Source organism: Vanellus vanellus, assembly GCF_965231255.1.
Source record: "Vanellus vanellus genome assembly, chromosome: 5".
In the NCBI taxonomy this organism is placed as follows: Eukaryota; Metazoa; Chordata; class Aves; order Charadriiformes; family Charadriidae; genus Vanellus; species Vanellus vanellus.
In genome coordinates, this window is record NC_138910.1 from 7,377,912 (window position 1) to 7,390,202 (window position 12,291).

At 45.7% G+C, this 12,291-nt stretch overlaps 1 protein-coding gene across 1 annotated transcript in view; it reads right to left on the bottom strand.

Annotated features, from left to right (window-relative positions):
* The window catches only part of THSD7B (thrombospondin type 1 domain containing 7B), a gene marked incomplete at its 5' end in the record, with an annotated part of 282,468 nt that overhangs the window by 32,027 nt on the left and 238,150 nt on the right, over positions 1-12,291 (bottom strand). Inside the window, 2 exons of the mRNA XM_082484447.1 lie at positions 4,442-4,595; positions 5,337-5,470. Of these exons, the coding sequence (XP_082340573.1) occupies positions 4,442-4,595; positions 5,337-5,470 (288 nt within the window). The remainder of the gene's footprint in view (positions 1-4,441; positions 4,596-5,336; positions 5,471-12,291) is intronic.

A 12,291-nucleotide genomic window follows, 5' to 3' on the forward strand; every position in this document is an offset into this window, starting at 1 on the left:
AATTTCAGACCTCTTAGAATTAGCTGCTAGAAATGCCAACAGCTGGGGCAAACAAGGAGGCCACTCCGATCGGCTACGGGGGCTGTGACAGCTATCCACACGGCAGCAGAGAGCTAACAAAATAAATTTCAGGTAATTATTTCAGGGACTTGTAGCACAACTCGCATATTAACTCTTTTTAAGAACGCTTTGATGAATTCAATTGAAGTCAATTAATTACATTTCCAAGTCAGATGAATACAAAGTCGAGACACCGCAGGTAGCGCATGTTATTGGATCACTGAATATGTAACAGAGATGATAGGATTTCAGTTTCCAGATTGTTTAGCTGGGTCTTTGAGCAATCAAGAGATGACGTCTGACTGAACACGCTATTGTAGCTGGAACGAATACGAAACCTCTGAAGCAAAATGCAAGTCAATCTAATTTGCCCATGATTTTTTTTTTCTAACTAGCGAGCTTCAAACTGTTATTTTAAATGGCTTTAAAGCCTTGATAGTTAAGTTCCGTGCATGTTACTTAGTGACAAAGAAGAAAACTTTATGAACCAAAAAATAGTCTTCAATCAGAGGCAAAACCATTTTGGATTTACTTCTCACAACTGAGAATGTGAGAACAATAGGGAAGCTTTAAATCAGTGACTATGAGTTTTCTGAATCCTGTAAAGAGACAAAACCTCAAAAATCACCTCCAAGTATTACATATCAGGCGGCTGCATTTCTGGGTCACGGCAAAGTGCCATTAGAGGAAATACTAAAATTTAACTTTGTGTAGCAGTGTTAAATAGCACTGTAGTCAAGATGCAAAAATTGCGATTCGGTTGGAAAATACATACAGAAGAATTGTGGGAGCACCTGAAATTACAAAAGACCACCCTAGAAACACAAAAAATTAAAAGCAAAAGGGAAATGCAGCCAAAAGAGGCAGAACAAATACAATCTTTTAGCAGAAAGAAGTATTGAAGAAAATACTGCCTATTGACAAAGCAGTCGCCACATTTATGACTCATTGATTTCAGCATGATTCAAGATCATTTACTATCCTGAAAGTGGAAAATTCACATGGGAAGAGGATTGCTACAAGATAAAACCAAGTAATACCCTAGCAAGTACCCAGAGTACAATGACATATTGACAAAAGGTAAACTGGATAATCTAAAAGGCCTTTTTATATTCAGCTGATAAGAGTTAGTTATTCCACTATCAGGTTAGATTTATTATCAACACTATAAAATATGAGCAGAACACCAAAGCGACTGGAAAAGAATTCTCACCTGACCAAAATCTTAGGTAAATATCTCAAATCAAAGAGCTACTCAGGCAAAGATGAGGCTGAAATTGTGGTTGCTCATTTATTACAAACTAGAATTTGTCAAGTTTCATAAATCCTCTTTATCTCCAGCAAGCCAAACATGACCGGAGATACAGGAAGATTTCCCAGAATGCTCTTTGGCAGCTGCCTCACAAGAGTGCTACGACTAATAGAGTGCCAACTATTTTGATATGAAATGTAAATGTGCTTGAAAAAGAGCAGCCAGGACGTACGGTTTTGCTTTTTCATTTCAAGATGATGTGATGACTCAGATTTTTCGGATTACTTGTAGAAGAGAAAAGAGACTTACTTAGAAAATGGATTTTTGGTGAATATTCAAAATGCGCTTTATACATCCCAGAAGACAGGCATTTACTTCCAGTTTGGCATGAATGAGAAACCATGCATGAGTATACCAGCTATTCAGTAAAATCCCCTCAAACACAATTAAATAGACAGTCCTAACGAGCAAGAGGTTCTACACATGCAAACTTACTGATATGGGTTTTGGGCTCTGTGGGAATACACTTCAAGCAGGCTGGAGGCACAACAGGTCTGACCAAAAGACTTAAAGAGATTCAGCTCCAGGTGCAGGCTCCTATATTTGTGTGTCTATACGTATGGTCTCCATGTAAGGTCCAGACCTAAGCTCTCACGTGCAACCAGTGGAGCTACTCAACTGACCACAGGTAGCTCTTCCCTTAAAGATGAAATGGGATCCTCCATAGGTTCCATTGCCTTTGTAACTCCATGGACCATGTCCACCAGCTTGTGGCCATTCTCAGTGACCGCTTTTCCTAGTGGCGACTCAAGAGATGGAGGGTTGCATTACAAGACCAAGTCGTATGAGGAGCAGCTGAGGGAACTGGCGTTATTTAGTCTGGAGAAAAGGAGGCTGAGGGGAGACCTTATCGCTCTCTACAACTACCTGAAAGGAGGTTGTAGAAAAGTGGGGGTAGATCTCTTCTCCCGAGTAACAGGTGATAGGACAAAAGGAAATGGCCTCGAGTTACACCAGGTTTAGATTGGATGTTAGGAAAAATTTCTTCACTAAAAGGGTTGCCAAGCATTGGAACAGGCTGCCCAGGGAAGTGGTGGAATCACCATCCCTGGAGGTATTTAGAAGATGGGTAGATGTGGTGCTTAGGGACATGGTTTAGTGGTGGACTTGCCAGTGTTAGGTTGATGGTTGGACTTGATGATCTTATAGGTCCCTTCCAACCTAGACAATTCTGTGATTCCATGATTAATTACCCTGGTGCTGGCAACGCCTCATGCCTGGCCACCACGTTTCCCTCAATCCCTTCCCCATCACACCGGTACCCCCCACACACTGAAGAGACACTACCGTCATGGTACAGCCATTCTGCACGAACAGCAAGCCCAGCGCTTGCCTTGGAGACGTTCAGTGTGTGCAGCCTGGGAGGGACTGTGCTGTGTGGTCCTCTCTCAAACCCAAACACAAACTGTGCGAGTAGCTATAAAAGGGAGACAGCGCTGCTGTAAACTCGTCAATGGGAGAGTTTTATCTGTCCATAAAACTTCAAGCTGTTTATTGCCTCGTATCTGGACAGAACTATTTAAACACATGCTCCATCCACGCACAGTCATCTCGGTTTCACAACAAAGCGTTGCAGAACAGCTTGTGAAAACATATTGTTCAGTTAATTGCATTGGCATGCAGATGCCCTCACATTTATGAATTAACATCTATCGTGGCAAAAGGATGTAGGAGACACAGGGACTGTGGCACCCGGCCCCGCGACTGCCAAGAGCTATGCTGCCTGATGGAGTGTAGCCCACAAGCTCTGGGCATCGCTTTCCTGCTTCTGTGGGCTACAGAGGCTTCACCATTACCAAAAAAAGGAGTCTGCGGGCAAAGACCGGGGGTGTCTTAAGGATACAAGGGAGCTTAAGGCTTCAAGCAGTCCTTCGTCACCAACTGACTGCCACTGAGGCATCTGAAAAATACCCAATGGCCTTGAGGATCTCTGCATCAGTTTACTGCATGCTAAAATGAAGAAAATCTATCTCTTAAAAAAAAAAAAGAGCCAATGGCAAAGAAACAGCCCAACCGCAGTGGGACTTTGAAAGGTATCCAAGCATCTGTATCGGTTGCAAGAGTGTTATACTTCATCAAAGCTACGCTGCTCAGGAGGAGGTGAATGCAGGAAATGAAACACAAGATTTTATTTGACATGTTCTTGCCGAGTATATTGATACGCTACACAAAATATTATGGAAGGAAATTATCTGTGTCAGCAGTAGTATAAATACCTGTCCAATAACCACTCAGACTTTTGATAATGGCCCTGTTAACACAGGGGCAATGAATATATGTTTGTCACTTAAATACATCAAGGAAGTCTATTACAGAACCCCTGTGAGTAAACCTGGCGCCTATTTCAACACCGATCAGAGAGAAACAATGGGTTGGAAATCACGTGCTTTGAGGCCAGAGAGTTTTCACAAGGCAGAATTTGCAGCTTTTTTCCATCTTGCACACTCAGGAAGACAGAGCACTCAGTGGTGGCTTCAATCCCTGCATCATTCACCAAGTTTTGAGTATTTCGTGACATGACAAATTGTTCAGGCATCTTGCTGCCATGCCCTTCTCTTGCTGTTGCCTCAAATCTTCCCTCGAGGTTTTGAGGAGGAGGAGACGCTGGACAGGAATAGCGTCTGTTGGGAAGGGAGAGCTGTCATTCCCTCAGGCCTAAGACCTGTCCAGAGGAGTGTCACCACCACGGCTTACCAGCAGGTCGTTATGGCAGTCGTGCATCACTCACAGAGCTCTCCCCGACAAATATTTCCTAACACGGACAGCCCTTAGTGCAGCTGGAGTACCGGTCCCTTCACCCGCCATACCTGTGTGGGTCCTCTCCCGTAGACCAAGCGGAAAGATGAGTGTAATCAACAGTCACAGTAATAACTATGTGTTTTACTAATAGCTCAGGCTCTGTAGGAATATAAAAATGTCCAGATTCAACCATGCCAGCAGGATCCATTAAGCCTGATTTCCCTCTGAAAATAATTTGTTAGACAATAACTATCTCATGAAATGGCTGAAGCACAGAGAAGACCGACGCGTGAGGAACACTGCCACAGAGACACGAGCAGGAGAGCCTACCTGCGGACACTTGCTCCACTGTCCCCAGTCAGACACTGCACACTCACTGGGACAGTACAAGCTACACTTCTGCATTATACTTGGGGTTTCAGCCTGATTACACAGTGCGTTGGGCACAGTCTCCCCTCCGTGGTCCTCAGCGGTACTCACACACCTACACAGAAAACAGACATTTTCATTAGAGGATCATCAGCGTGCTACAGAAGCGATGGATAGCAGCAGGTCTGCTCGACCCCGTACAGGACACTGTACGTAACACAAGAGCTATGTGCAGCCCGGCTGGTCAAAATGTAGAATTAATCATGTTAACGCAAACCAAAACCAGCTACATGCACAACACGCTTTTGTTACAGATTTCAATAACTACTTTAAATAAACATTTCAGACTTCATACAGGGGGATTTTAACTTTGATCGGCCGACAGATGAGCGAACAGAAAATGACAACCAGCAAGAATAAACCTTTGTGCTCCTGCTAGTAACATCCAAACATTTGGAAATAACTCAGCGTTCCCCCGTGCCTGGGGAATGAATACTCACTAATAATGAATGCCACTCCGGTGCGTGCAGTGCCATTACTCGGGGAAAATGTTAGCAAATCAGAATACGGAGGCTTTGCACCTCAGGGGGCTTTATGTATATATGGCATTTAGGTTGAAGAATTCTAATTTAAACACCATGCCTTCTTCCTGAAGGACGTCTTGATCACAGCACACGGCTGCATATCTGAGATGCTTTTCCTGTAAACCACTGCACATAAATGCGTGTTTCTTTTCGTCTGCAACACACTGGCCCCAGCAACACACTCCCTGGCACATGGCCAGATATTTCAGCTTTTTGCGAGTACGTATCAGCTCTTTTTAACCTGGAGTACCTGCGCTTTTGTCTTCACGCACCTGACCCTCCTCGTTTGTATTCCCTCTCCACAGTGGAGGGAATTTTGTTCGCTGTTGATTTTGCACGGAGACCACGGTTCTACTACCCAGGAATACTGATTGCACTCGGTGTAGCATGGGACTGCCTCGTACACCTGCCAGGAGAAAGAATCAAAACTGTTGATATGAACCATGCAGGTTAGCGCCTCTGCAGAAACCCTCAGCCAAACCCAGGAAGGGGTACACTGAAAAATAGCCCGGCTTACGCTCCTTACGCTAAGGGTGTCGTAATGGCTTTGAGTTCATTTATTCATTATTGACTTGCCGAGGGATTTTTAAGTATATAATAAACAGCAGCGTGCATGCAGCATCTTAGGAAACGGGATAAATAACAGCTATTTCCTGCAGCCAGAAGAGGAACTCCATTACAATTTCATTTGCTCAGACTGCTCTCGCTATAATCTGTCACACACTCATTCACCAGGACTGTATGTACTGCATCCTTTTGTGTTTCCGAAGGTACAAACTTAAAATCAGCAATCATTTACCTTTGCTTCTAACATATCCTTGTAAGTCATTTACCATAGAAGAATGAAATCTCACGCGTCCTATCAATTTCATTTTTATACACAAAACCCATAGTTTTTTTCCCCTGCAAGTGACTAATCTCTAACACATCTCCTAATCAAACATGACCACGTATTCGCCTGAACTACGCTATCTATGCAGAGAGAAAAATACAGCCGAAAAGCTTGATAAACATTGTTAAAAGGTGCTGGATATTCAGGTTGTTAGAAGCAGCACATTGAGATATAGTACTTTAGCAGATTTTTAGGTTTAAACAAATGAATGCATCAACAGTTCTATTACAGTAATGAATAAAAGTTATTTATTTTGAATCCAGTTTGTCTGCAGAAGCTGATTTGAAGATACAGTGTTCTCTGTTGCTTTGTATGAAGCATAATGCGCTGCTCTGAGAAAATACAGCGCACCTAAAATTTCTTCTTCCACAGACCAAAATCTCCTTGGCTTTGCTGCTGTGGAGCTGTTAATATAAATCAACAGCCTCCCTGCCCCCCCCCCCCCAAAAAAAAAAAAAAGTCAGCCACAGCTTTAATAATTTACGGCTTCATTCTAAAATAGCAGATTACAACTATGCATGTTGTGGCCTCAACAATCAAGAAATCTTATTTGCAACATTTTGGAGGTGGGGGGCAGAGAGATTGCGATACCAGTCCGAACAGAAAACTGGTGCCCCATCAGAAAATTCACATCCAGTGAAAAGAAGAAAACTTGCTAAAGAAAACCTCTCGGGAACAGCAAATGTCAGAAATTAACTTCACCTGTGGGTCTCTCTATATGTTGTGCATAGGTTTAGCAGAGAGAAAAGAGTAAGAAAAGCTGAAAAGTGCAAAGTACGTGAAGGGGAAAAGAAAGGAAAGATGGAAACAAGTCAGGACGGGTGGGGGCAAGTACGGCATGAACTAGTAAGAGCATTATGGTTCATCCAGGGGCAGGGAAAGGGAGAGGAGTGAAGGAGGCAAAGGCAAAAGTACCATTAGTGTCGGTTTTCCTACATATTATTAAACACAACCCCCTTTTCACAGTCTGTGCACAAATAACACCTGAGAACACGGAAAATTTTTTAGGACTACGACGGCAGGGCTGGAACAGGCACAGCCGTAACGTTGGGCACAACAACCTTCTTGCAGAAGGGAGAGGGGTCACCCCACAACCTTTCGGGAGCGCGCAGGCGGCGTGCGGCGTCTCCAGCTTTCGCTGGGTCTGCACGAAGGTCTTTGGAATATCACGGTGCACCTCAACCACTCCATACGGGCTAACGGTTTCTACGTGCCGAGGCGGTGCTGTTTGGCTTAACTATACGATATATAGAACCAGAGAATCACAGAACGGTCAGGGTTGGAAGGGACCTCTGGAGGTCATCGAGGCTATATAGGTATCCATGTACTGTATGAAGTGCATATAGAGGCTAAGTTGCCTCGGCTGAAAGTGCCGGGCACCAGTGCCAGTGTCCCAGGCACCAGTGCCAGTGTCCCAGGCACCAGAAGTGTCCCTAATGAGCCGTGCAGCCGTGCTCGTGAACTGGCGTAGACAGAGCAAAGAGAGGAAGAACCCGCTGAGCAGGACCTGTGCTCAGCACCTGCAAAGGGGGAGATGAGCCCACCCCGAAGCCACCGTCCTGCCCCGGCCAGCCTGTCACCTGGAGCGAGTTACCCACCCCTGCAGCCATTTCCCATGCCGGGAAGAATAACCACCCGTCTTTAGGCACCGTGAAGCCTTGCCGTTCCCCAAAGACAGCCAGGAGATGGATGTAGAGACAGGGAGTATTTATTAGTTTCCCTGCTCCATGGGGGGGGAAGAAAAACTACACCCTGCCTGTGCTGTCTGACAAAACAGACTGCTGTCTGCAGGAGACGATTTGTTGAAGAGGGAAATGTGTGCTTTGGGCGTGATCAGAGTTTCCCTCCTCGCGGAAGGGAGGTAAAATCAAGAGAGAGCGAAGCGCCAAATTTGGTGAGAACTGGCTATTCTGTGAGTCTATGGGCCCCGGCAGGCAGGGAACCTGCAGCCTGGGGAGGAGACGTCCCACTGGGCAGTGTTAAGAGAGGTAAAAGTTATTTATAAGTAAGTTTATGAAGAGCTGTGTGGGCGCCTGTTCCTGCTTTTTAGATTTTTGGAGAGAAAGACGAGGTTGGGAGCAGCTGGGAGGTGATGGTGGGGGGGCAGCGTGGTGGGGCTGCTGGGGCCGGCGCAGCACAAACTGTGGCTTTAGGGATTTAAGATTCTTTTCCTTTGTCGTGGTTTAGGCCGAATTGGCTACTGGGGATGTGGGGCACCCCAGATGGGACTGACAGATGCTCCCCCGTACCCCTCTTCAAAGGGAGAGGCAGAGGAGGGGAAAAGAGACTTATGAGTTTAGAAGGAACTAAACTACTTTAATGAAATATTAATAAAATAATAAAAATAAAATAAATATATTTAAAACCGTATCAAGCTCCCAGGATGACGACCACATCACCGACAGGCTCTGGGAAGTCCCAGACTGGACTCAGTGACGGACGGGAACTGGATTCCGGATCTGGATTAAAGGCAGATGAACAGACAGATTCCTCCTCGGACACTGGCCATTGAAGAAAGAGGACTGATCCTTTGATCCCTCAGCTTTTATACGGAGCACGAGGCAGATGGGATGGAATACCCCGCTGGTCAGTTTTGGGTCACCTGTCTGGTCTGCTCCTCCCTGCAGGTGGGACCTCTCTACACTTCTCCACTTCTCACCCTCCAACGGGGCAAGTAACAGAGTCAGCTGCCCTTAGGTGTTATAGCAATAAGTGTAAGCAGGAGCCTCTCTGCATCCCATGCCTGGGCATCAACTATAGACAGAGGTCTTATCACTCTGAGAGTGAACAGTTTCTGCACAATACGCTGTTAATTTCAGTAGTTAGAAGAGGCCCAGCTAAGAAGCAAAGTCACTGAGCAAAACTGGTCCTGTTTTACCTCAAACCAGGACATCCTCGCTGTAATGAATACCCCTTCCTCGGGGTTAGAGGGCGTCGCTGTGAACCGTCGCGCTTGCCCTCCATGAGCAGCCTCTGCTCCTCTCCTGGGCTGGACCGAGAGCTTGGGAATCCCAGCTCCTCGCCTCACTCACCTCTCATCGCTCTGCATTAAAATCTGTTAAACCTCAGACCTCTCCAAACCAGCACAGCCCACCTGCGGGCAGCAGAAGAGGTCTAACACCAGGAATTCACCACACAACTGCAGGGACGGGATGCCACGGCAACTAAAATCTATCAGAGGAAACGTGTGAGGACAAAACAGAGATCCCATATGCAGCGACACAAATACACGTGATGTGAAGTGATACTTCAAACGCGCTATTCCAAGAGCCGGCAGGTTCGCAATAATAAAGCCATTAATAGAGCATTTGTGTTCTGCTGCCGAGTCGTGTCAAGCCGGTACGATTACACGTGAAGTCCCATCAGCTCATCCCCTGCCACAGACATCCCACTCTGCACCGGAGGAGGGAGGACACACCGCACCGGCCACCCCATCCCTGCGGCACCTTCACACCCGGGTGGTCTGCTGCTGACCCCCTCGGTACTTCCAATTCGGTCAGGATTCCCAGGTTACACTCGCTACCAAAACCATAATTGTCACAAACACCCCGTTTTCCTAAGCTATCGTGCTGACACCACTGCGTGTCCCATCTGTGAACGACCTCTCTCCTCTGCCCTACGTCAATGCCACCTCCGGCAGTACCTCCAAGACAGTGGGAAGGTGTAAATAACCACCACATGCCATTGGGAGGGACAGATTCCTTCAGAACAAGTTACAACGTATATCAGCAGACTCCGTTACACCTTTTAAATGGGAGTCTCAAAGAGATGCAAGATTTCCATGGGTGAAACTCTGTGCGTATGCGTTTTGGAAGCTATGAATACAATTTGTGGCTCTATCTTTGCATTTAAAAACCATGGTGATGTGGCATGTGTTCCTCTCCTCCACAGGACAATGTTTTCCTCCCTTTTCTCTCTCCTGGCTTGCCATCATTTGTTTTCAATCACTTCCAATTCCTCTTTTTTTTGTATTTAAAAAAAAAAAAAAAACAACAAAGCCTTTCATTCCTATCTTCTGCTAACAGCCGTGGTACTTAAGGAGGTCAAACAGATGATGTTCTTGATTTTGCATTTTCAAAGGATTTTGGCTAAGCCTTGCTGTTCTTTGGGTCCCACCAGCCAGGGGACCCTGGGATCACTTCTCACCTCCTGGCTCCATGGGAGCACCCTGTTCCCACCCTGAACAGAGGCTGGGACGGGATTTGGTGTCCTCCCTCCTTACCCAACCCAGGGACCCAAAGCGCCTGAGCCTGGAGGGGGCTGGGATGGGATTTGGTGTCCTCCCTCCTCACCCAACCCAGGGACCCAAAGCGCCTGAGCCTGGAGGGGGCTGGGATGTGCTCCCATGGATGCCTGGCTGCAAAAAAGAGTGCGTCCACGCTTCAAATTAGACACAGTCTCAGTATCCTGGCCCACATCACATTTGCCATCTGCTACCTCTGCTGCAGACACAGAAATCTCTTGTCCAACTACCCCACTTCTCTTCCCAAGCACAAAGACAACAGTTCCTTTGAAAAGAATCTGCTTAACGCTCACCCTTCCCCAAACTGATGCAAACCCACTATGACAGCGCATTCACAAAAACCTTCAGACCAAGCCACCCAACACACGTCTGGAGCTGTACTACCACATGGAAACTAAATGAAGCCCATGCGATGGGCAGAGCGGCCCATTGTTCTGCACTGCTCAGGGGACAGGAATCATAGAATCACAGAATCATAGAACGGTTTAGGTTGGAAGGGACCTTGCAGATCATCAAGTTCCACCCCCCCTGCCATGGGCAGGGACACCTCCCACCAGCCCAGGTTGCTTCAAGCCCCATCCAGCCTGGCCTTGAACACCTCCAGGGATGGGGCAGCCACAGCTTCTTTGGGCAACCTGGGCCAGTGCCTCACCACTCTCACAGCAAAAAATTTTTTCCTAATATCTAATCTAAATCTCCCCTCTTCCAGTTTGAAGCCATTCCCTCTCATCCTATCACCACGTGCCCATGTAAAAAGTCCTTCCCCAGCTCTCTGCAGGCCCCCTTTAGGTACTGGAAGGCCGCAATAAGGTCTTCCTGGAGCCTTCCCCAGGAAGATGCTGGAAGCTGAAGACACCTGACCTGCGCGGAGCTGCAGAGCTCAGCGCACAGGGGACCAGCCTGGCTCCATCACTTAGCGCCTTGCCTTTAACCCTTTCAAGAAATAAACACAATCAAAATACTCTTAGCATTTTAGGAAATCAACAGCTTTCCTCAATATTTATTCATATATACATGCCGCGGTTTGGGCTCACTGACCAAGGGGTGAAATGATGCCAGACTGAAGTCGATGGGAGTTTTGCCTCTGACTTTCATAGGAACACCGTATCCCTCTTCGTAGCCACAACTAATCTGGAATACATTAACATCTGAATCCGAAAGTCAAGTTGATGGGCATAGTTCTAAACACTTAAAGGGAAGGAGGACAAAAGCTACTTTTAAAGAGACAAACTGTTTTCCCCTAATAAAATCAGCCAGCACCCATTCACTCCAATGCAAACCCTGAGTCCTCGATAAAGTGTCTTGAAGTTGACAGTTACCTCAACAAGAGGTAACAAATGTTAATCTGTTTATTTTGTCTTTTAAAAGCTGATACTGGCACTTCAATTAAAGTCCAAATAGCTAACCACCAGAGAGCTTTGGTGTGATTTATAATGTTCTGTAAATTATTTATTTAAATGTAGGTCAGGAATAATACTGACCTTGCAAACGGCATATAGAAACAAATGCACTTGCTCAACTGATGTGATTCACTAAAAGAAATTCATACCTATATTTGAGGTAGCATTTCTGATGAGCACCTGCAAAGTAAACTAGAATGAGGTTCAACGCTTCTGAAAATCATAGTGACTTCATATTTCAGTGAACATCAAGATTTATTGTCCCTCAAGGTAAATATTGACTCTGGTTTTCCCTCAGTCGATATTTTAGCTTTCAAGACAGTAAATCTTGGTGTTCACCTCAACTAAAGTCAATATCTGCTTATTATATTAGAACAACCAAACTGATCACTGTAGCAGTTGCCCGAGACCCCGAGGACAACCTCTGTGCTATTCATTTCTAATAAAAATGGGCTAAATTCATTGCTAACATAAGTTCATTTCACATCGCTGCCCTTATAATACCAAGGTTACATTAGACCTAATATATTGAAACAGCCAGAACCGAAGAAATAACAACCTACTTTCAAACTATGGAGACCACCATGAATAACACTAAAGCTAAAAAAGATCTCATATAGGAAAGAGAGCTGATGTGCTCCGGTTTGCAAAGACGCTTGCTGGTAAGGAAATTCAAGTGCGGATATTAAAAC